Source organism: Anser brachyrhynchus (assembly GCF_964034855.1).
Source record: "Anser brachyrhynchus genome assembly, chromosome: 12".
NCBI lineage: Eukaryota > Metazoa > Chordata > Aves > Anseriformes > Anatidae > Anser > Anser brachyrhynchus.
The window spans coordinates 18,406,163-18,431,170 of NC_137707.1; the positions used below are offsets into that span (position 1 = coordinate 18,406,163).

The window sequence follows — 25,008 nt, forward strand, 5'->3', positions numbered from 1 at the left end:
GGAAGTTTGCCCCTTGATGTTAGTTGGAGCTTGTTTGAGTGTTTAGATGTAAACCAGCGATGCAAGCTCAAGTCTTCTAGATCTACTGGAGAGCTACAGGTGCTGAGATTCCTGTTGATGTTGGAGGTCCACGAGCAAGTCTAGGTATTGATCAGCTATGGGATGAAGCCTCTGTCCTATTTTTGTTGGTGGCAGTGTTTTTCACTGATCTCAATAGGGATGGGATTTTATTCTCTGGTTTTGAGTCACAATTGAGGGAGAAAGCAGAGAAGAGATGTGGTGGGAGCAGTCACTTGGCACCTGATACTGCAGAGCTTATCTCCTGCTGCTTCTGCAGGGTCACTGCCGATGGAGTTTCCAGCAGACCCCTGGGTATGTTTAAGGTGCAGGGGATGCAACAGTGCTCTGGGAGCTCCCTGATGGCACTGTGGGAAACCCTAGAGACGTAGCCCATGTTTTAACAGCCATTAACCCAAACGGGGCAAGCCATGCCTGAGCAAAACTGACCATCATTCTTCATCCTTTCAACCTCCTGTCCCTAAAACTTGAAAAGCTAAAGAAGGTGGAGAAAGCACACAGTGGAAGGGTGAGCTTAATACTTGGGGAGGCAGAAGTGTTAAGTGGAGAAAGATAGAAATAAAATAGAAACAAACAAACAAACCAACAAACCAGGAAATCTGTTGCTGGCATTTGAGTATGGAAGGTGTCTGATGATTAGATGCAAAGTATTGGCACAGGTGCTAACTTACCCTTAGCTGTGTCCTTATTTTTTTTAACTCTTATTTTAAGACTGAGAGAAAAAACAAATCTGAAAAGTAAATCTAGCTCTATGGAAAATGGTATAGTTAAGTATAAGTGGAAAAGAAAACACTAGAAATATAAAACACCTAAACAAATTATATTTTCTGCTCTTAATAGACAGTGCCAGTACCTCTCTCTTTAGAGGAGTATAGTTGTTGTGGTTTATGGCTGCCTTTTTTTTTTTTTTTAATAATAAAGAGAAATATGAGAACAACTGTGATCAGTCATTAGTTCTGTGAGTTTCAACTATTTTATGATCATGGCAGCATCTGAGCTTGGCTTGTAAGGATGTCTAATTGCTCGGGGTTTGGGAGGGAAGAGGAGGTAAAGGAGGTTTTCAAGATATCTTACTTAAATGCACACAAATATAGCATAATGTGTGTTTACAAATATTATGTGAAATGTTTACAAACAGTATGTGAAAGAGAAGGTCTGAAGGAATAGATAGCTTTTTTTTTTTCTTTTTTTTAAGAACAACTAACCTGGCTGCAAGATGCAAGGAAGCTTTTCTGGTGCACCAGCCTGCCTTCCCTTCTGACAAAAGCAGCAGCCTTCTGCCTAATTGCTTGATAGGCAAATGCAGCTTTGCTTTATTTTACTTATTCAAGCTCTTGTTCAAATTTATCTTGTTTTGTTAGACTACTCAGATGAGTGAAGAGATACTGAGCTACATACACAGTAATGCCAAGTTTGTATATTATTTATTGCTGAATTCTGTGGAGATGTCTTAGCCAGGCGATTTGCTCATGGTCTCCTTTATTTCTAGGAAAATGGCATGCCTTGCCCTTCATAATTTCTTTGCTTTTACTGACCAGACTGTTCCCCCAGAGGGCATGTGGGATGTGGCAGAGTACTGAAAATCCTGGGATGGAGAAGTAGAGAAGGAGGTCTGTGTGTGAATGGCATCTTTTTTTCCTCTAGATTTATTTGGCAAAAATGGTGTGTTTCTGGCACTGATGTTTATGTAGAGTGTAGTAGGCAAGTCTGGGTGAGAAAGTTGTTGCCTTGAAAGGATTTTCTTAAAGATAAATAAGTACTTTCAGTTAGATTCTGAACATCGTTTGGGAGTGTGGTACAATGTATTTTGAGCCTCTTTAAAACAAAGCTGTGAATGCTTGTCTTCAGATCTGGTACTGAGTTTCACCTAATGCTTGTGTGTGGAGTCCACTGATGTGGTCCCCTTGATTTAAAGCTTTTTTATTTCCTGCTTAATAACAGATACATGAGACCTGCTTTAAAGCTCTGTTTTGGTTTATTTTAGTTGCTATTTTTTTGTCCTCAATAAATGCTCAAAAGAAAGCTGCTGTTTTTATTCATCTTAATGTGAGTAAATTTGGAGTGGGACTTAAAGGTGGAGGTCAGAAAGCCCCGGGAGGTGCCCAAGGGGGCTGTGTGTGGCTTGTGTAGGAGCTGCTGCCTCCAGGAGCAGGGTCTGCTGAAAGCTTTCTGTCTGAAGAAAAATGAAGCCAAGCCTTCCTAGTATCTGTAGCCTGTGAAAAGGTTGTTGGTGGAGTCCCTTCAGCAGCCTTGCTTTCCTTCCTGCATCTCCTTGGGAAGCTTTCCTTTGTGGGGAGAGCTTCAGGTTGGCCTTCTTCCCCAGCTGGAAGCCCTCTGACTGAGTTTTTTCTCCTCAGCCTCTGTTGGTTTTGCTCCTTGTGGTACGGAAAACAGCTGCAGGCATGCTGGGAGAGGTGCCTGGGTGGGCCAGGAGGGGCCAGCAGGACCCTGGCCACGGCTGCTCTCGGTGGAGCCCAACAGGGAGGAGAAAACACGTGGGGCCATCCTGCTGGGGCGCTCTGAAAGCGCTGGGAAGCCCCAGCGGGCGGCAGGAGGGCCCTCCCCGCCTGCTGAGGAGCGGTGGGCTTTTATTAGGCAGCGTGCATCTGCTCCTCTGTCTGCCTTACTGTCTGCTGCCAGGCTTGACTCGATTCTCCTGCATTAGCACGCCCCAATGGGTTTGTTTTCATGTGAAGATTGTTTTTTAAACTGCTGTTGTCATATCAAGAAAATACCCTCCAACGCCCCCTCCTCAGGAGAGCCCCTGACTGGAATGCCTTCTGCAGCTCGGCATGTGCTATGGGCCTCGGCTGTGGGTAGGAGGGTGGGGACAAACCCTGGTGGGTCTGGAGGAACCGCTGTACGTCGGCACCACCAGCCTGCTCCTTAGTACCTCACTGGAGCACGTGCGTAGTGCCAGCTTTGGTTCATGTTTTACTCTTTGTTGTGTCATAACCGCTGTGAGTGAAATGCAGCATAGGCCGGGCAGTGTGCTGGTGGCAGTAGCATAGGCCACGCAGTGTGCTGGTGGCAGCACTGATCTGCTGTGCCGTGGTGCCACCAGTACTTTCTGCTCCTGCGTGGGGGCCCCAGGTTTATGTGGGGGGCCCAGGTTTGGGGGAGCAGGGGAGGCCCCACAGGCTGGAGCTCAACTGGCGGCTCTCAGCTCCTGGCAGCCGCCCCGCATGAGGAGACCTGGCTGAGGAGCCATCCTCTTCTCCACCCCGACTGAGTGAAGGTAATGCCACTAATAAATTAGACTATGCTTCTCAAGAAGAAGGGAGATTTATTATCTGTGTGCAGCTTTCACCATAGGCTATGTCGCCATTGCACATATGAGACCAAATGGGTGCTTGTATGATGGTGAGTTGCGGTTCTTGTTGCTGATTTACAATTGTGCTTTTCTGATCATTTTGACTATGGCTGACCCAAATACTGCTGTGCCCAGTAACCTAATGTACAGGCTCATGAGCGTTTCTGGAATTGCAAAGTAGCAATGATCTTGCTGAGGACAAAGACTGCTGTCCAGAGCAAGTGTCCTTGGGCCAGCCTAGCTGTCAGTGTGCGTGGCCTCTATTAGTGCAGCACTGGCTTGCAACCATTTGCTTTCTTATTGAGAATATTTCTGATGTGGCAAACTTACGCGGCTTTCCCTGCTGTGAAAGGGCTCTCTTTTTTTTTTTCCTTCTAGTCTTCTTCTCTTTCTAGTCAGAGGAAATACAAGTAGTTATAAGAAATACAAGAACCGGCTGTTTGCCAGTAAGAAAACAAACAAAACCCCCAAAGCAACCTAGACATTGTACCTTTCCTTGCATTTTTTTAAAAAAAAAATTCCTTGCAACTGTAAATATTGATCTGTGTTTTTGGTAGAAGCTCATGATTCAGTGTTAAACTGATGACACATCAAAGAATAAAATAGGATTTTTGTTTGTTTTCCTATTTGTTATTAGTCTTGTTTAGATGTGGGAAAACACTGTGGTTTGAAAATATGAAGAAATGTTCAAATGTCATAGATAAAGGAGTAAAAGTAAAGCTCTTTATATAACTCAGCATGCTTGTGCAATAGCATTGGTTGGGCTGCAGTCTGGGCTCTCGAACAACCTTACTAAAAAGAAAAAAGCTTTAAATTTCATAAATATTTCTGCCTCTCTTTTGCAATACCTAACATACATTGTCTGTTCTGCTCTTAACTCCCTGATGCAGAATTCCTAAGTTTGGGCTAATAGAAAATTTGGAGGATTCTTCATTATCTGAACCTCTTGAGAAATACCAAATATGTTCCAGTAATTGTGGTGTAGTACAACAGGGAGTCGCACTGGCAGTTTGTTGGAAAGGGTTTTTCCTGTAGTTATGAAAACCATACAACTATTAAAATCCCCAAAACTGAAACCACTGGGATTACTCATATACTTACAGTTAAGCGCATGCCTAAAGGTAGATATATTCAGCATGCATTTTTCTGACTTGCATTTGATTCTTAGCTTGAGCGATCAGGGGAAAAAAAATGTTCTTCGATCACTTTGGTCTCGTGCAGCCTTTTTGTTCTGAGCCTATACGGCTGTAGCGCAATGGTTGTGGCTTTTGACAGAAGCACCTAGGTTTGCTCCACAGCAAGCTATCAATAATAAGGAGTGGAGAGCTTGTACAGCAGTAAGATACTACGGGCTGGCAAGCAGGAGTTAAGTTGGGTTTCTGTGCTTCCTCCCGCCTCCTCTTCATACCTCTGCCACAGACCGCTAATGAGTGAGTGTGTGTGTGTGTGTCTCAACTTTTCTCTATCTCAATTTTTTTTCTTCCGTCTTGGTTCTGTGCAAAGAGGGTATAACGGTGACCCTTGGAGATGAAAGTGAATGTATTGAATGCTGAGGTCCTGGATAGGTAAAAGTGAAATGAAACACTGCTATTACAGTTCAGGCCATAATATTTGGGTTTGCTTTTTGGTTGTTTCATCTTCCCTGTTCTAGAATGTTAGTTTTATAGAGTAGAATTCACATGGAAAAACTAGAAAGTGATGCTTGCTTTACAATGTCCCTTATAGAGACATTTGTCCTATTTGGACAGCCTCTTATCGAGGAGGCCCCGTGTGCCGTGTTCTGTCTTCAGGGCAGGAATATGGAGAACTGTTAATATTTGTTTAGTTTCTCTCGTAAAATTTTCCTTTGATTTAATACTTTTTAATTTTGTATACGACTTTCTCTTAGAAAACACTGGCATGTATCTCTAAGTGTCTGATGCATTATCCTAAAGACATGATTAACACACCTATTGTTCTTAGAACAAAATATGCTTTTTGACTAAGAAGCTATGTAAACAATTTGCTTTGAAACAGAATTTGGAAATATGCAAGTTGTAAAGTATAACTAATACAAAAATGTTTTTATTGCACTGCTTTAGCAGCGAATCCATTTGCACAAGTATCAATATGTAAGAGAATTTAATTTTAAAAACAGTCCCAGCCACTTTGTGGAAAAATATAATGCAGTACGTAAACTCATTTTAGACACTACTTATTCTACCGTGTCCCATTAGTTGATGTTTGCACAGCTCTTTGAAAATGTAAAGCGCTATATAAGTGCTTATTATTACTACGTTATTATTATTCTCCCTCTTGAAAAAAGACCCTCCGGGGAGAGTGAGACTCACTTTGCATTTCATCTGTAGTGCGTATCCCACAAGAAATATACCTGCTTGTTTTGTTTTTTTACACTCTTCCCTCCCCGCTTCCATCCCTCTTTTAAAAAAAAAAAAAGGTTTCTTTCAGAAATTATGGAGTCCTTACTTGGTTTATAGTCAGTTCATGAGAGTAATATTTGAAGGCACATAAGTCTAAGAAAAATGTCCAATCTGCACAGTAACAGGAATTGCCACCCTGGTCTCGCCCCCCGTGATGGCTGCAGCAGGGGCATGGGGTGCGGTGGTGGTACCCTCACCAGGTCTCCTTGGGCTTGGCTGCCCCATGGATGCAGAGCGTGAGGTGAAGTGAGAGCAGGGATGGCTCCAGCACTGCCTTGGAGGGATTTCCTTCCTAGAGAGGAGTGCTGCGTGCTTTCCTGCAGGATCAGTGCTGTTGCTGCTAGTGAAGAGAAGTTCTGCGATTCCTCACCTCCTTTGCGCTCTGTTAACAGCAACCCACATCCCTGCAGGAGAACAGGGCTCTAGTTCAAAGTGTTTTAACCCTCTTTATCCTTTGAATCCTTTTCATGAAAAGGGCTCTTAGTGGGCAAGGCAAGCCACTTAGAGATGACAAATTCCTTCCTAAAATCCAAGGATGCTTCTTTGTGCCTGTGCTGTACATGTTTGAGGCTGTATTCACTCAGCATTTCAACCTAGTTTCCAAAAGAAGTGAGGTCTCTTGCAATCATCCTTACCTCAGAGCAGGCACCTGTGGGTGAAGTGCTGATGTGCTCTGGCGACCGAAAGCCGTGCGTAACACTACGGTGTTACACAGGGCCTGCCCGTGCTCTGGCTCCACGCAGGAGGCCTGAGGCTGTGCCGTCAGGGCGAGGCCTCTCAGCAGCGGCCTGGGGCATGTGGGCAGGGCGCTAAGTCCCACAGGCGCAGATCCCTGTGGGGAAGCACCACAGCAGTTGCCCTTGGGAGCCCTATAAATCTGACCATGGCTTCCCACCGGTGCCCCTGTTGGTTTACCCCGGCAGTGCCAGTTGGGCCTGGCACCTCAGCGATGACTGGAAGAGGAGGCTTGGCCGGTTCCTGAGCCGCAGAGCACCCACAGGCTGTGGTCCCGTGGCACTCCTTGCCCCTCTGCTGTGCACGATGCCTTATCCTGTGACAGAAGCATATACATCTCTGTGTCCGTTTATTTTATGGGGATTTCTGTTAATCAGCAAATGAGTGTGAGAGGCTGTCTTGGCACTCTGAGCTCGCTTTCTCTGTCCCCTCAGCTCTCACCAGGCAGGTGGGGTCCTGCCTTTCTGTGTGCCCAACTGCTCTCCGTGACAGTAACTTCAGGGCCCTGCTTTATGCCCAGCTATCAGGCTTTTCCAATGGCCTGAATTCTGCGAAAATCTCCGCATTCAGCTCACTTCAGTGTGCTATTTTGCTTGTTGTGAGTCCTGTTACCATTTTGGAGAGGGATGGGGTGTATGGCTGCATCACCGTTTCTAAAGAGTTGGATAAAGCCCCACACGTAATTTCAGGGTTCAGCTTCTTGGGAAGAGGGATCGCCCATGTTCCTCGGTCCTTGCACCACTGTGGTGGGTTCAGCTGGCGATGCAATGATACTGATGTGGAAATGTTACGTTGCTGGCTTCTGTGAATGTCTCTTTATCTGCTGTAAGCTCTAAATACGCTGCCACTAATGTTTAACTGAAACTTTGCAAATATCCTGCTGAGCCCTTCAGGATCGTTGCTTATGTAGACTTATTTTTTCTTTGGAAATTGTAGGTGTGGGTAATTATATGTATTTTTTGAAAGCTCTAACTATGCCTCATTTAAACTTCTGCAAACATCTTTGTGAGCCCAATTAAATGCCTGCAGAAGAAAACGATCAAAAAATGAGATGAGGAAATGTGCGTTTATCCAGATACAGCTTGCAAGCCAAGCAAAATGTTATGTTAGCCCAACAAATGGGTTATTCAAGCACGGTTCTACCAAGACAAACATAGGAGAGTCAGGGATAAGTGAGTTTTGAAGCAATATGGGATGTGACCCTCTCAAGTTAAGTTATCAGGATTGCACAGGTTGAGAAAAGACAGCTAGTTTAGGGTCCACTGCAAGTTCGGGTCCAATCCAAATTTGCATTGGAAATACCCTGGAAAAATGCAATCTGACCTGACTTTTTCAAACGTTCCCACAAAATGCAATTTTGGGTCTGTAATTCTGCATTACTGGATTCTTCTATTTGCGTGTATTTACTTGAGCTTCGCTAAATAACCAGGCAACAATGAAGCCAGTGTAGCTCAGTGAAAGGGAGGGATGTCTTATCGTACTCGCGTTTGAAAAAAAAAATTGACCCTTCGCAAGGAACTCGGCGGCAGGCTGTCTCCTCCGGCCGAAGCTGTGCAGCCCCAGAAGAGCCCGCCCTGCCGGGGCCAGCAGCCCTGTAGATCCTGCTCTGTGGGGCTGGGCCCAGACGGCCACGGCCGTGGGCACCTGCCCTGCCGGGGGGAGCGGTGTGGGGCCCAGGGGAACGCGGGCAGGGGCGGCACAAGTGCGGCAGCGGGCTTAACGCCTCGACCACGCTGTAGGGAAGCAATTCTGCTGCACCGTGTTTAATTTCCATTTAATTTCCGTCAGAGTTGAAAGTGAAATTCACAGATAACCGGATCGGGCCCAGCGTGCTTGCAGTCTCTGCTGCTGATGATCAAAAGCAATACTTTCCTTCTAATTTAAGAAGGACTTTTTTAAAAAAAGTAGTTTGAAACAAGAGGAAACTGTCACATCCTGAGTGACATCCTGTGTGCGGCAGCAATATCCTTGCTTCTAAATGATCAGAATTTCAGCCAAGGGAATAAAATCCAATCCATGTAAAAATGTATTTGCTTTGTGAGAATCCTGTAGTATTGCACAAGCTATTTTCTGATGGCAGAATGCAAATCTAAAATCTATATCCAAGAGAACAAAAAGATTAATTCAATTAGCTGTCTGAAGGAAATACTGAGGACACTGAGTTATCAATTGGATTTCAGTAAATTTGTTTTAATATGCAAGATTATATTTTTAATACTGGAAATGATGGCAGTGTTTCACAGCCCAGTGAATTATTTCCCAAATAGCATTTTCTCCAAGCCCACTGACCCGGTACCTGGTGTCTCCTGACTGCTGCTGTGCGCTCTGCCTTTCCTGTGCCCTGGTGTTTGCAGGGCACTTGTGGCTGCCACCGTGGGGTCCCCGCTGTGGCCTGGGGCATCGGCCATGCAGAGCATCCCTACAGGGAGGGGCCTTACTGGATGCATGGCCTTGGGTGGGCTGGGGACACCGGCAGGGACTGACTTCTGATGGGACACCGAAGGCAATGATTTACACAATGCTGACCTTAAAACTTCTACATATATTTAGTGTTTTACTGGCTCCCATCCTTGGGGCTTGGAAGAGAAACTTAATGAAGATAGACAAGGTGTGCTGTTCTCTTCTAGGTAACTTACCAGTTTTTCAGCCCAAATATATGTGTTAGGGTATACATGCGTATTGCTGCTGGAAAGGCGGCGGTACAGTTAATTTTTCTCTTTTTATATTCCCCATGAAAACCACTGTATGCCTTGAAACGCTTGGAGAATGCAATCCCATCTTGTAGAAAAATGTTTAATAACAGCTTTCATTGAGATGAAAAGGGAAGCACTGCCCTTCAAGTGCTCATCCCTGTGTTGATATGGATGTGGGTGGGCACATACTAGCCTGTAATTGGTGCCGGGGCAGCAGCTGGTATCTGTGCCGAGGGCATGAACACACTGGGGGTAGCAGCAAGGGGCTGGTGCTGCGCAGCCCTGGGCAGAGGTCATGGGTGCACCCTGGTCCTGGCCATGGTGCCCGGCTGGGTCCTGGAGCAGTCCGGTTGTGGTGCAGGAGGGACTGGGTGCTGGGGAGCAACTGGAGGGGTTTGTCTGAGACTGCAGTGTGACTGCTTGTAACTCCTGGCGTTTATTTATTTTTGTACATTGAATTAAAAATGTAAATGTTTAGCGGTTTCAGGATGGGGCGGGGAAGTTTTGGAAACCAAGTTGCAACTCTGAAAGGTCAATTTTTTTTTTTTGAACCCTTTGTTTGCTGAAACCTGGCTCTGCAGAGGGGTCGGGCAGGTGAGCAAGCTGCCTGGCAGGCTGGTGCACTGGCTGGCAGCCGTGGTCATGGTGGGACCGTCCAGTGATGGCTGCAAGCCCTGCCCGTGGGATCTGCCCTGCTCAGCAGCTGCTGCTCCGAAAAGAGCAGTCTGGGTAGCCAGGAAGGGGCTGGAATATTTGGGAAGTGTCAGACAACAGTGCAAAACCTGACCCACCAGATAAAGTTATACAGCCCCAAACTAGATGCTCCATATTAAAAAAGTTGAAGCTATGCATATATTGCATCACGTTTCTGAGTGCCTGGTGGGAGCCAGCACTGGGCTGCAGGCACTGCAAAAACGGTGCCCTGGTTGTTTAGCACAAGAAGTAGCAGTATTTTGGGTACATGTAGCTGTGATGGCAATTCTGTTATTTTAAGACATCACGAGAGCTTTGATGTCTACAGTTGGTTTGGCCCTTCCCTGCACAGGCTGGCTGCAGCTGTGGAGCATCTTTGTCTTGTTCTCACCTTGCATAAGGCACACGGACAGACGGTGAGTGGTGCTCGGGAGGCAGTAATGTCCCGTAGGAACGGGGGAAGGAGGGGACAGTATGAAGGCTATGGCTTTCTCCTTGGCTTTGCATACTTACGTGTAGGTCACCAAGACCTCTCTTCAAAAGCTCAGTTCTTTTCCCTAGTGGTTTTCCCTCCCTTTTCCCTTGGAGAGATGCACCCGAAGCTCCCTGCTCCGCGGGGACATTTTGGGGGGCTGCTGGTGGCAGTGTGAGGGCTCGCCAGGTGCCAGTGAGAGCTGGAGTCGGCCAGACAAGTGTGGGCAACCTAGGGATGCTCCTGTGTCGCTGGAAGGACCCAGACCAGCAAGCAACATCCCTGGGATCAGCACATCGCTCTCTGCCAGCCTTTTCTCATTTGGGAGCAGGGCCCATCTTTTTCTTCCTGCAATTAGCTCAATGAAATGTAGGGAGACAAAAAAAATCCATGTTTTTTCTTCTTAAGTTACCTCTTTGCCAGATTTTCATTCTGTAAGCTCTTATTTTTCCTGTCTGCCCTGTGGGACCTTTACAGCAGACTTTTGTAATGTATGTGTAAACTGTTATCTGACTTGCTGGTAAATGACTTCATTTTTTTCACTCTCGAATTTTATGAAATTAAAATTTTTGTTCTCATTTCAGACCATAAAAGTGTAAAAGACTGCTTTGAAACTGTACCCTTTTTGGCAGATTTGAAATAAATTATGTCCGATCGCTATTAGGTTAAAACTAAAATACTCTGACTTCATGTGTGAATTAGGCTCCAAGGTTTAGGAAATGTAGAGTGGCAGGAGGTGATGGCAAAATTGTTGGAGTAATTCCATGCTATATATTTAAAATTAAATATTTTGTGAGCATGTGGATTCTGTAGCTTGATCAAAACTGTACATTATTCCCTGTGAATGGTGAGTTAGTGTTAATATTTGTGGTAGAATGAGATGTTTCTAGCTTTTTTGTTCAACAGTCAAATGAAAATTTTCTTAATGTTTTATTACTGCAAGAGTTGTAAGCTGTTTTTCTTTCTTGTAAAATTCTCTGCATTCTTCCACCCTCTCCCCCAGTGGCAATGTTGAATCTTCTTTTATAAGAGAAGGATCATTATGTATAATCAAGCAATTTAAACAAATGATCTCTTAGTTCAAGGAGACACGTACTATAATATAAGCTTACTGAAATGAAAAGCTGTTGTTCAAAACACATCACGCTATTTTGGAGTTATTAAAAGCTCTTATTTTGATTTTGAAAATGGTTCTGGCTGCCAGAAGTTCGGTTGTTTGTTTTCCACTGGCTGCTAACTTATAACTGGTGGTTTGATGACAGTACAACAGTAACAGAGATCAAGGAATATTAATTGGTGTTGTTTCCAGTTTAAATAAAGTTAATTACCTGTCTTTGAGTAATGCAATATTACAAACCCAGCTATGTCAGCATGTATGCCATCGGGGGAAAACCTGCAGCTAATCAAGTTCCTGGAGGTGTCACAGCACTCGAGAAACACCACCCACAGCCAGCTTCAAGTGGTGTTGGAGTTGATGATCCTTATGGGTCCCTTCCAACTCGGGATATTCTATGATTCTGTGGTGTGGACATGGGGCATGTGGAAGGTGATGCTTTGGTGACGTTTCACTGCTGCTGAAGCGAAGGGGTTTGTAAATGGTATCACTGAAGCTGCAGACTTGAGAATATGGCAGGCTGGTTTCTCTGCATGTGCCTGGTGTTTGAGGAATAAAACCAAGTATTTTTGGCAAAAGTATCTTCCACGGGTTGTCTGTAGCCAATTTGAGCCATTTTTTCATGCACCCATCTGCAGGGCTGGCTGTGGTGGGGGACACAAGGAGTGGGGAAGGAAAGGTAAAGTGGGGGGAAACAACTGGGGACTTCTCTTTCCTCCTGCAGCTGCTCCCAGATGCTCCCTTACACTCTGTCCTTTCAGAGGGCTGGGTGCCCTGTTAGCATTTGGGCTGTGCAACGCTTACCCTGCTGCTGGTTTTGTGCTCTGGTTGCATCCAGGTAGGTAAGTGATGCCTCTGGTTAGGGCTGAAGCCTTCGCTCCACATTCCCCACTCGTGCCACTAGCCTAAAACAAGACTTCATAAAGCAGTATCTGGGTTCAGCTTAGTGGGTGGAGGTGTGGTGTTTTAGGAGACTGATTTGTAGTCTTGAGCAGTATCTATCGCGTAAGCACAGATATGAAAAAGAATAACTCATTTAGACAATATATTTTTTTATTCTTAAAAATACTAATGTACAGGCATTCATTCAAAATAGTGGGAGACTCCCCCCCTACTCCTCCCCCCACAAGGTCTAAGGAACTAGAGCAAATGTCAGCTTTTCCAGGTGTCCTGCACTCCGGGGAAAGATGAACAGAAATGTCCAGCCTTTAGTACAGTGTCCACTGCCTCGTTGCCCTGAATCTTGACTAAGACACAATTTTACTAGTCTGTGGGGTGCTCGGTTGTGTCCCCCCCAAGCCCCAGGGATGAGTAAGGCCAGGCAGGGTGCTCACTGCCTGGTGCCAGCACTGGGAAGCCCCTGGCAGGGTTGGTGGTGCGGGGTGGTGGCCAGCACAAGGCTTCCTGAGCGCAGTCAAATTTGGGTGATTACTTAATTTAACTACAATAAAAGTTTTCATCTGCCACATCCCAAGTAGACTATCACAAAGCCTTGTCTTAAAATGTCCCATTTTTTAGACAAATAGCTGGTGTGATGGAGGGGGAAGGATGTCTGCACCGTTATCGATTACAGGGTCAGCTTTCTGATCAATGGCAAGTTTTATATCCACTTGACTGACGCTCACCTTAACAGCCCATCCCTGAAACCAGTCAGCACTAATACAAAGTGATGGCTTCCCAGAACACCGTGATGTCCATAATGCATGCAGAAGGGATGTAGGTAGTCGATCCCTGTTCTACAGTATTATTATTTAAAGAGCTCATTTGTCAGTGTGACTTGGAGTTGTTTCTGTGCTGACGTATGCGTGGCCAAAGCACGCCTGTGTTGAGGAGCACGAATTAGCATGGACTGAGCGCAAATATGGCTTTATTACTGCAGGGTTTCCATAAGATTGTGTAACTCTAGCAGAAAATCAAGAGAACAGAGAAATCTCATTAACAGGGAAGAATACAAGTGTGGATGGGAAATATATTCAGATGTCATAAAAATTTGTAGAGGAACTCTGCTTCACTGACCCCTTGGCTATGGTTGAAACTTTCCTGGGAAAAGGCATTAGTTCGGCTAAGTAACCCTGTTTGCCTCAAGTGTAAATTAATTATCAGAACATTTTCTTATAGATTGGAAGAAAGCTATTTGTATTGAAAGGTAAGTAGCTTTTGTGCATTTTTTTTTTCAGTTTGGATTTGAGGAAGAGACTTGCAGATTATGGGAGGCTGTAATAGAAACAGCTGAAATCTAGGGGGACTTGTCTTGCACGCAGCAAAATTACCACCAGACTGCAGTTTGTCCGTGTATGAATAACCTTGCACCTGCATGTGTTCCTGATGTGGGGAGCTTACTCGGGTGTTGTTTCATAATAGCTATTGTGCTACCCCTTATTTAGGACAGTGGGACTATTCTCAGTCTTCTTTCAAGTCCTGTTCGTGTAGTCCACCGAACTTTAAATGCAAAACTTGATGCAAGCTGTGTTTCTTTAGGGACGCTTCTGTCAACGTACTGGCTTCTGCTGCGTCTGGAAATGCCCACGCCCCATTTCCCAGGCTCAGCAGGACTGCTCGGAGACAGGACTTACGTTCTTGGCAGCCTTCCTTCCGACAGAGGACCAGAAATCAAAACAAGCAAATAAATATGACACAGAAACGTTACAGAACACAAAGCACTGACAAGAGCACTTGTCAGAGAGGAGTAGACACAAAATAATTTGCCTCCGAGTAAAGATGGATTGAGCTGATGTTATTCCCCGTGGTCCCCATCCATAGAAGAGGGATTTTAATAACCCTGGAGGCAGGTGCAGAAGGGCCTGTAAGGAGGAAAATGAGGGTGTTTGCTGCTGCCCTTGGTGCCCTCTTTGTTTCCACAGACACTTTCAGAGCTGCTGTCTGGGGCTTTTATACTTTTCAGCTGGGCCTTTCCTGTCCAGATGTACTCGCCCACCCTGCTTTTGGCTGGGACGGGGTTAATTTACTTCCTAGTAGCTCCTGTGGTGCTCTGCTTTCGATTTGTGATGAAAACTGCTGATAGCAGGCTGATGTTGTAGCTGCTGCTGAGCGTGCTTGCCCGGAGCTGAGCCCTTTCTGCTCTGCGCCCTGCCCACCAGCGGGCAGGCTGGGGTGCTGAGGGATGCTGCGGGGCTATCCTGTGCTATGTAGTGTGCTCGTGATAAAAGCCGGGGGAGAGGAAGGAGGAGCGGGGACGTTGGGAGCGATGGCATACCCGTTGTGTGTGGTGGCGCCCCGCTCTCCTGGACGTGGTGGAACATCTGCCTGCGGTGGGAAGCAATGCATGAATTCCTCCTTGTGCTCCACTTGCACACACAGCGTTTGCTTTCCCTACCAAACTGCCTTTATCCCAACCCACGAGTAGCACCCACATTTTTACGCAAGGACTGAACAGGCGTGCGTCCCCTGCCTGCGTTACCATACGCGTGCGTTTGCACGAGGGGCACAGCCGGCACTTCCCCAGGCTGTGAGCCTGCACAGCTGCCCGTGAGGCTCCGCAGGCTGGGAGGCGCAAGCCTTGCACGGCTTCGGCTCCATGCCGGTGCGGTTGCAGCGTGCCTGAGTATTCGCTCGTGGTGGAGAGCAAGATAAGTACGTGTCCCTTCAGCGTTTTATGAAACAAAGTAATGCAGATATCCATAAGTGAGACATGACACGAAGCGTACTGATAGTAAGTTTGGAATAGTTCTGGGAGTTAAGAATTTACATGTCTTTATTAATTATTAGATGTTATTAGTGAGTGACTAAGGAACTGGGAAGCTCTAAGCGTTCTTTTGAAGTAGTGTACCCAAATTAGGCTAAATAAATAAATAAATCTGAAAATGTCGGGAAATGTCTGCTCTAATGAATTTTCTAAATACACAAATCACACTTATTAAATCAGTGGATCTTTTAGCTGTAAAAATATTATTACTGTTACACGGGGGAAATCCATTCAGAATTATAAAATATTTGGAAACTCTTTCCATGTTTCACTTTGATGGAAAGGTTGTGAGATTAACATGAATAGAAAAGAGTAGGTTTTGGGATAAAGTTTTTCAAAGCCAGCTTTCCCCCTTCTTTGTGTGTGCGCCAGTTTTCAATAAGAACTGTGTTCCCCTTTTAGTCTTGTTTAAAATAAACTACGTGTATAACAAGACGTTGAAATTTATTTACGGTATGTTAGCACTAAGGACAGGTTGTTAAGGGGTCATAAAAAATATTAGTTTCCACTTTATGGCGTCTGCGTTGGTTTTTCTTCAAATTAAATTTGACGCTACGAAGGGATATATGTGATATATAAAACGTTCTCTCCCTCACTGTAATTTCTTTCGCTGTAATGCGGCCACAAGTCTTGTCTTTCAAGGAGACAAATCTCCAGTGGGGGCCTTCTCCCGGCCAGGGCGGTGACACCCCAGCAGTGCTGCCCTGTGCATGGGTCCTTCTGTGGAATCCCAGACGCTCTTCTCACGGCGCAGGAGGAGGTGCTGGATTCCCCACGTGTGAGCTCTCGGACCTGCTTTTATCTACCCTTTTATCTGTATTTTACCCTGTGGTATTTAATTTATACCAGTTGTGCGTTCCTTCGTCAAAATATTGAGGCTTGTGTACGAGAGGCTGACCTTCCTATGAGCGTTTATCAGGCAGTTCAGAAGAGCGCATTGTTTTATTATTAAAATACAATTTATGAAACAGAAATGATCATAGATGCAAATTTATACTTCACACATTTTTTTTTCTTAATAAGAATATGTATATTTTCATCTGGGGAGAAAGCAGCATTAAAATGAGAGCGCCTGGGGAGTGTTGCCATACCCGCGCACAGAGGCGTGCACACGCCTGCATGCACAAAGAGCCACAGGGAGCTGTTTGCTAGAGCCACAGACCCCTGCCAACAGCCCCAAAAACGTCTGCTCCCCCACAACAGCTGCCCCCTATCCTATCATCAGGTGTGGAGCTGGCACAGCGGCAGCCCGGCGTGGCTGTGCTTTGGGAAACTTGTTTCGTTCGGGCTGGGACCAGCACCAAAGAGGAGGGGTAAGGGGAAATAACACCACTCACCAGATGGGTTTTTCCAAGCCCTCACGGCTCTAATTAACGTGGCTGGTCAGGAAAGGCCTCCTCTCTTCCTTTTCCTGTGCTACCTGCTCTGGAAACAGAGCTGACCAATTTAAAATAAAGTCTGAGTTGGAAGGATTAGCAGCAAAAAGTAGTGCATTTCTTTAGGCTGAGGTGAGGAGATCCAGCTGGAGACTCTTTCCAGCTCTGCTGAGCAGCCCTGGTGCTGGATGGGGTGTGTCGGTGGGGCAGCAGGCGTGAGGGGTGCGGGCATCCTGACCCCAAACCTCTTTCTGAGGAGGGTGGAGGAAGAGGCTGACGTCTGTAAGAGCAGGGCCGTGCGGCTTGCCATGTCGTCCATGCCCCTGAGGCAGTCGCTGCTGTTTTGGTAGTTCTGATCTTTTTATCACATGTGCGGTGGGAATTGTTGTGATGTTGAACTTGAGCATGAGTCCAAAAGCTTGGTGAGAGGAAGCTGCGAGGGGCTGGGTGCTGGGGTGCTGCTGCGATGGGAGGCCCTGCGCCTGCTCCTGCCCATCCCAGTGAAACACACTGGGAAAATTGGCAACGAGGCAGGAGCGGTTTTGGGGGAGAATTTGCATCCTGGCAGCAGCTCGGTGCTGGAGGAAAGGAGGAGGCAGCTTCTGAGTACAGAGCTGCACTAAGCTTTGATGAAGCAGAAACCCTGCAGGACGGGGTGATGGCAGTCGGCGGCAATGGGGAGCAGCCTGTGGTCCTGGTAGGTGTTTCGGGTGGCACGGTCTCTTGCCACTAGGGCAGGATGAGGCATAAGGAGTTACAGGCACACTGCCCGTCTGCAGGTCCTAGTTGTCTGCTTCTGTTCTTCCCAGGGTTAGTTCCTATTTCGATATAAAAGCGCATGCAAATTAATTTCAAAGCCTTCTTGCTTTGTGTCGTCAGTCTGTTAGACGTGAACCCTTAGCATCCTCATTAGCTGCCTCAAGATAGGGCAAGCACATGTAAATTATTTTATTAGGTGCCCTGTTTGTAGGGAGACTTTATAGCCTGAATGTAACAACAGTGCTCTTTCCTGTTTTCTTTTTCTTTTTTTCTTTTTTTTTTTTTTCCTCTCTCTACTGGAGAAGCCAAACATGCAACAGATTGGTCTGGTGAGACTCTGCCCCCCTCGGTGCATAGCCCAATTTATTTGAACTTTGTGGTGCTCTGGTTTGGTTCAGAGACGCCACTTCTTTGCAGCCACTTCTTTGCATTTGGTTAACAAATCAACCGAAAAGCCAGGCACAGCTCTTGGCTCTGCTGCCTCCTGATGTATGCCCCGTGTTCTTCGTGCGCCTTGGCGAGAGCCAGGGCTCTGCCCGTGCTCCTTCACTAGCACCGCTGCTGCACCCACGCCGTGAAGGGAGGCGTCGGAGCCGCGCGTGCTGGAGCAGCAGCTTGGCGTCCGCGCTTGCTGACCCACCTCTGGTCTGTCGCACGTCTCATCCCGCTGTCCTCCGGGAACGTGGGCCTGCTGCGGGCCTGCTGGCAGAGTAGGGGATCGCTCCTCAGGCTGCAGCATCACCCCCTGGCACTAGTCCTGGCGTGGAGCTGTAGGTGTGCCAGTTCCTCTTTTCTCTGCTTTCTCAAATGGGTTCCCCCAATTTCAACACGTAAACGGTTTTGTCCTCCAACAGCATTCCAGATGGAACGAGAACATTTAAACCGTTGGTTGCTGAAGTAAAATACATGTTTTATGAGCGACGTGGGGGACGTCAGATTCACCTGTTTTGTTTCACTTGAGCTTTAAAACGTCTGTTTACTCATAGTAGATCTATTTTTGAAAGAAGGCGCAGACACTATGGTGACAGTTGCCTTAGAAATGCACGTAATGAGAGAGGAGCGCGCCCGCAGGCAGCCGGCTCTCGCCTCCCTGCGGCCTCGCCAGCCGCCCGCCCGCGGCCCCCTGCCCCAGCTGGGGCTGCCAGGGCACCCCTGGGTGCTTCCCTGGGGCTGTCAGGGCACCCCTGGGTGCTCCCATCCATCTGCGTCAGAGCCAAGGGCAGTGATGGTCGGGGGGTGAGAACTGCTCCCAAATCTCTAAAAGCACCCAGACAAGGTATCTGCCTGTTCACTTCTAAGAACTACAAGCTTAATATATTGCACGTTTAAGATGTTGATCCTGAGAGTAAACTGAAACGTTGCCTGCGTTTTATTACACCGTACACTCGTATTTATTTACATAATAGATTTTGATGGGAAATGTATGTCTCCAGTGGAGTCTGCGAATTAGAAACAAAAACTAAATATGAGCACTGGGAATAAACATGCTGCGGCCAGTGAGTCAGGTGTGTGGGCCGCGGGAAGGGCAGTGATTAGCCATTATGGATGTCCTGCAGCCTGCCTCCTGTTACAGAGAGGAGGCTTTTATTTCGAGTGATCCTGTTATGTGCTCGCAGTTACATGAAGTTTCGCTGTGGTGGTTGAAGACCCAGGCCTGTTAGCTGCGTGCAGATTTACGGTGCGGGTTGAAGCTAATGGATACTTATCAGGCAGGCTGTATTTGGTGATCGTCCATCATTTGCTCATTAAACAGTGTATCTAAGTGATTCTCATTTCCTCCCTGCCATGTCTGGAAAGGAGGAAACTAGACACATTAGGATGGAATATTAATGTCCTGGAGGATTTAGCCACCCATAATTAGATCTTCTTTGCATAAACCTGCTAGTGCTACCTTATTTTGTTGTTTGTTTTGTTCTCCTTAATCATCTCCACATCTTTTCCTGTTCCTATATTTCTTTGCATTTCTTTCTCAATTTTCCTTTGTAATTCTGTTTCATTTGTCTCATCCTTCTTCCTTTTTTTTTTTTTTATTTTTTCTTTTCCCCTGACCTATTGAGCACAGCAGCCTGGGTTTCCCCACTCCTCCCTCCTTTGCACAAAAAGGCTGACTTTGCCAGCAAAAAACATGTTCCCTGCCAAGCCCTGTAACTGACTTTGGAGAAAAGCAGCTAGAGAACTTGTGCAAATTTAGGCTCTGAACTAGCTAAATAAGCCATGTCAGTAAGGCCTCTTGTCTTATTCCCTGGCCTGCTGGCCCATGAAAGCACAGATGTATAATGCTGCTATTTAACAGGGGAAGAAAATGCTGGCCAGGGGCCACCGATGGCTGACGGGGCTGGGCAGCAGGGAGAGACGAGGGAGCCGCCGGGCTCATCCCCTCTGCAATCTGAGAGTGACAGTGCCAAGGGAAAGGTGCCGGCGAGCTCATGGCTTTGGGGCTTCTGCAGGGGATGGATTGTGGGCGAGGATGGGCATTGAGGCACCAGCATTTCCCTTCCATCCGTGAGGTGAGGTGGATGCACCAGGACATGATCTCTGGTGTGTGTTCCCCATACCCTGTGAAGCCCCATGACTTGCAAGCCGACCTGCACCTCAAGATGTGCCTGGAAAATACTCGGCTATTTAAAGTGTAACGATGGCTAACATCCTGTGTGCTGCTGCCATGCCAAACAGCTGGAAACTGGTGAATTTGCAGCCCTCCATCCATAAAGTTTTAAGCATCCTCCACTCCCTTGGACTTGACTGGAATTGAAGCTGCTCTGTGTTTCGCAGGATCAGATCCTGGGTGGGTGGATGGGGCTCGGCCTGGTCTGTGGGTTTGGGAGTGTGTGGCTTCGTGTGAAGGCTGGGACAGAGCAGAGGCCGGGTTGGACAGCACTGAGGTGTGCATCTGAAAGGCAGAGAAGAACCCAAAGATTTGGGAACATCACAGAGATGTTGCTTGCAAATACCCCCAGACAGGTCAGGGAAAATACGTGATCGTTGTGCGAGTGGCTTGGGAGGCGGGCCTGGTGCCGGAGCATTTCTCTAGAGAGAGAGCTGTGAATCTTGACTTGTACGTTGCAGCTAACACATAGCCGTCACTGAGACTTCCCTTAGTTTGTCTGAGAGCGGTCTGTCATAAACAAAATCCCACAAAATCCTCTAAGCATGGCATCTGTGTTCGGCACTTGGGCTCTCTGGTTCAGGGTGCCTGAGCTCGGGCTGTGGGCAATGGCGTGGCCCCATCCAACTGCAACTCCTCACCGCAGCCCCGTGTAGGGATGCCTCCTGGCCAGTCCTCACACAGCCGTGGTTCCTGGAGGTTTAGTGAGCATACCAGGGAGTTTTTGTGTTACGCGAAGAATTAAACCGGTCCTCGAAGCCTGTGTAATAGGATAAGGGAGCACGCACATGCCATCTGAATTGCTGAGGGCTGCTGCTCGCTTGTAAAGCTTGATTGCATCTAGAAATCAACATTTGGTTCAGAAGCGTCTTCCTTTGATAAGGTTAACTTCTTTCCTGGGAGTGATAAAGTGTTAAATAAGCACTGCGGCTGCGAATGGAGCGCAGGTAACGGTAGCCCCATAAATAGATGCTCTCGCTCTTGGGGAAATGGATGCTGAAGCCTGTCAGAAGTTTCTCTGAGCACAAAGAACCAAAATCTCTGTGCCTGCAGCACTCGTGACCTAGCAATTAAATCAGCATCCTTGGAGAGCATCTGAGACAAGCGGGCAAAAGGCAAATATTTGGGGTGCACAGAAGTGCCATGCTGCGATGTCACCCCTCAGCCATTGCTGTGCTGCCCTTGCCCTGGCTCTTGTGCCCGGGTCCCTCATCTGCTCTGCTCCGGGGGCATGCAGTGGGGCCCCCAGTGCTGGGGAATAATGGGGGCAGAATGGGAAAAAAAAAAACCACAAAAGTTGATGGTTTAGATATAGAAATCCTGTGCTGTGGACATTGATATGAAGGTTTAGTACTTTAGAGCAGTGAAGCTGATAAAATATGTCTGGTTGCTCTGTGAAATCTCAGCTTTCCCTACGAAACCATGCTGGTTCCCTGCCATGTTCCCAGGCTGCAGGATGTGCCGGATGGCAGCGGGGCTCCACTGTGCCCATGTCCTGCTGGGGCCGAGCATCAAGGTGTGGGGTGTGCGCCTGCGTGCCCCCAGGTGAACCAGCACAGCGCTGGGGTCTGGTCCCTGGCTTCATCAACTGTGATCGTCTGGTGTGTCTCAGAAAGCCTATTTTCTTGCTAATGAAATGGGAGTTATTCTACTGTGCTATGTATTGTGAAAGTAATCACGTCGAACACTTTGTACCTCTTTGTGGGCTTTTTTCCCCTGTTACGGCTGCTTAAATAATAGCATCCACAAAGTGAGCGTTAATGCAAACTGGCCACCTGAGTCAAACTAGGTTTCAAGGAGTGACAGCCGAAATATTAAGAAACTGAAGCTTTAACTGAAAAATCAACTGAAGTGAATTACTCTGGCTGATATTATGGGCCAAGGGTGGTTCTGCCTCAATTCTCCACAGCGAGCTGGGAACCCTTCCCAGGCACAGCCACAGGACCTGCTGCCAACCCAGCCTGCCCTCCCGGGGGTCCCCAGGCCCCAGGGAAGCCCCCAGGTGCCTGTCCCTGCAGGCGTGGCTGTGGGACTCCCTGTCCCTGACATGAGCATCTCATAGTTGAGCCTCTGACTGTCCCAGCAAAGCTCTGGCTTCCCCATGAGGCCTGTAATGGCTGGGCACAACAAAGGGCAGGCCGTAGCTGCTGCTGTTTGGCTGTGCAGGCTGATTTTGGGGAGGAAGAAACCTGTTCTGTTCCTCTGATTTCTGTGGCTTCTGCTTGCCGCCATGGCCGAGGTAAAACCACAGTGACACCGGTTCAAGCGGTGACTCACAAATAAAGGTTGACATCCAGATTAAGGTGGCCACAGACAAAACTCTCAGCTCTAAGTTGTGTTCGTGGAGGAAAGGGGAGCGGAGGCCCAGTGGGGCTGAGCACCCTCGCTATGGTCACACCTTGTGCCTGTGACAAGGCCCAACCTCCCAGAGCTTAGCCCCAGCCTCAGCCACCCTTTCACCCCTTCTCCTTTGTTAAAAACAAATTTCAATGAAAATAAAAGACGGGAACAGTGATGCAAGCAGCGGCCACAGGAAAACTTGCCGGCTCCTTGCCGGGAGGTGTGGCGTGGTCGGCTGCGTGGTGGCTCCACGTAGAGCAGGGAGGAACCCGCACCCCGAACCAGGGCTGCAGCACCACAGAGTGGGTTTAAGTGCCGCCGCCTTCACGTGTGCTCTCTGTCCCCTTTTCAGTAATTAGGGAGCAGAGCAAGTTAATGCCAGCAGAGGCAGGCTCAAACCTTTGCAGTCGTGTAAGGGATCCCTAAAATTGCCGTTTTGTCACGTGCTGGAGCCAGCTGCCCCAAGGCAGCTCCAGACTGGGGCAGTCTGCAGGGCCCAGCCAAAGTGAAAGGTAGCGTGTGGCTGCAACTGCTGATGGCCAGCACTGATCTTGTGTGCTGTGACTTGACTGTGACTGAATTTATTGCCTTCATGTCTTTTCAGTAGACTTTCTTTTCCCCACCCTTCCTTCTAAGAAAATATCAAGAAATACAAAAACCCGGCGTAAAACTACTAATAAAGAAACCTGTCCAAACAAACTAGCCAAAAAGCAGTCATGGAAAAAATAAAATTTAAACCTTCCACTTGTCTGAGTAAAGTATCTGAAGTGTTATTTAGGTTGGGGCAAAATCCTCCCAACTTTATGTGGATTTTAATGTTAAAGTGAGATATTTGTATGAGAGTGAAATTGTACTTAGGATACATAATATCCTAAGTACAATTTCGTAAGTACTTATATCCAGAGTTTTTCTGTCAAGAGATGGGTCGAAATGGAAACAAGATGGTGGCTTACAGAGCACAAAATGGCGGGCGAGCCCCTAGGAGAGAGCAGGTGTGATCCAACCTGCTCCGTCCCTGCCAGTGGCTGCAGGACGTTCACAGCTTTTGGGCTTCTGTCCTTCTGGAATTTATCTGCCATGGCCTTTGTGCTAACACGGATTTATTTCTTTTTGGAAAAAGCATAGCTGTCTGAAGTAGGACTTTGAGCAGAAGTGGTGAGTTCTCCCCTAGTTAACAAACCTGCAGCCCACCATGGCCAGCACTGTGCCCTTCTGTGCAATGCGTGCTGCTTGTGTGGGCTGAACAGAAAATCGAAATTTGTCAAAGCACTGCCTGTGTAAGCTATCTCCTCTGTTCCTAACGGCTCATTGATGTCATCGGTGACACCAGCCTCCATAGACAAGTTTAAAGGATGCTGGAATTCCTCAAAGGAAGAGAAAAGATGGAGAAAAAGCATAAAATCAAGAATGTTGTGATGCAAATGTGAATAATCAATGTAAATAATCATTGCAGCAGGTTCCAGGGCTGGGCACACACATCCCACCTGTTCAATAGCACTTGTGCTTCGGGCTTTGCAATATTGCTTTGATTTCAGTTGCAGAATTATGTAGGACTTGTACTCATATCCAGCAGTATTTAGATAAAAGGTGAGAGGTTGTTCAGTGCAAGGAATAAATACTTTTCATCAGGAAATAAAGACCGGTGATTTAAATTCTTTTGGTGCCGTGGTGACAGAGCAGGCAGATGAAGGTGATCAACTTTCATGATTAAAAAGAAGAATTTCTGCAGTTACCACTTTCAAACACACGGTCTGGCAGCAGTGAGGCTGCCACTGACTTCAGGAACAGCAGGATTGAGCTCTCAGCTAGCCTGCCTGTTGTCAGCTGGTCTCTTCGTTATTTGTAAGAATGAAACGAAATTTTATAACTCCTAACAGGCAGGTTATATACACGTCGCTTGTGAGTGCTGAGCACCTGGCTCTGACAGCTTTCACATCATCAAGCCTTAAATGCACTTATTTATGACTGCCATATTACAGAAATCACTTGCACATTATAAGAGTGTTTTTTCTTTCAATTCTGAACACGGAAGAACTATTGTTAATGTGTTAATTATATAAGTCGGGCAATTTTCCCTTCATAGGACAGTTCTTTACTATGGTGTGTTACATGAATCTCAAAAATGACCTCTAAGTTCGCAATGGTAATTTTATGCGTGTAAGTTGTTGTGAATGTACAAACTTTCAAATATGCACCTTTAGCAGCTAGGGGTACTTAAACCTCTGTTAAAATTTCACATAAACTTACAGTTAGCTATCCAGGAAGAAGCTGCAGGCAGAAATCCCATAGTTAGGTTAAAATGTAGGGAAAAATTCTACTAAATTTCCGCCTTATGAATTATTTTATGGAAAGCAGTAAGTTCTCTTTCACTGGTGCAGAAGTCTGGTAGAACACTTAATGTCATAGTGGACCTAGTTTTCTGATGGTTTTGCTTTCCAGTTGGTTTGTTTTAGCAATCACAACGTATTTTTGTTCTTTTTCAGTTGAAGAGGGCGAATCTTCGGATTTTGCTTTGAACTGGGACTCATCAGTGACTCAATCAGGTAAATATTTTAGGTTCTTCTGATTGCAAAAACTGCCAGAAAGCTGCCAGGCTTTTTACAGAAACTGTATTTTGTATGTCACATTCCTGTCTCAAATCCAAGACTACCCACTGCAACACAATTTTTATATCAGTTCCATATGGTCAATAAAATCTATTACATAC

At 46.7% G+C, this 25,008-nt stretch overlaps 1 protein-coding gene and 1 long non-coding RNA gene across 7 annotated transcripts in view; both read left to right on the forward strand.

The window, feature by feature from the left end:
• On the forward strand, positions 1-14,491 carry LOC308176796. Of its 2 annotated transcripts, XR_013938628.1 has the most exons (4): positions 1-144; positions 1,568-1,688; positions 12,243-13,810; positions 13,997-14,491. It is a non-coding gene; the product is annotated as an uncharacterized lncRNA (long non-coding RNA). The 2 variants fall into 2 exon arrangements; XR_013938629.1 differs by lacking the exon at positions 1,568-1,688.
• Positions 1-25,008, forward strand: part of ZNF423 (zinc finger protein 423) — a 214,712-nt gene that overhangs the window by 9,138 nt on the left and 180,566 nt on the right. For 4 of the 5 annotated variants that reach the window (XM_080552922.1, XM_080552923.1, XM_080552919.1 and 1 more), the window contains one exon: positions 24,785-24,844. The exons of the other annotated variant lie outside the window; for it this stretch is intronic. In XM_080552922.1, the coding sequence (XP_080409048.1) occupies positions 24,785-24,844 (60 nt within the window). The remainder of the gene's footprint in view (positions 1-24,784; positions 24,845-25,008) is intronic. 5 annotated transcript variants of the gene reach the window in all.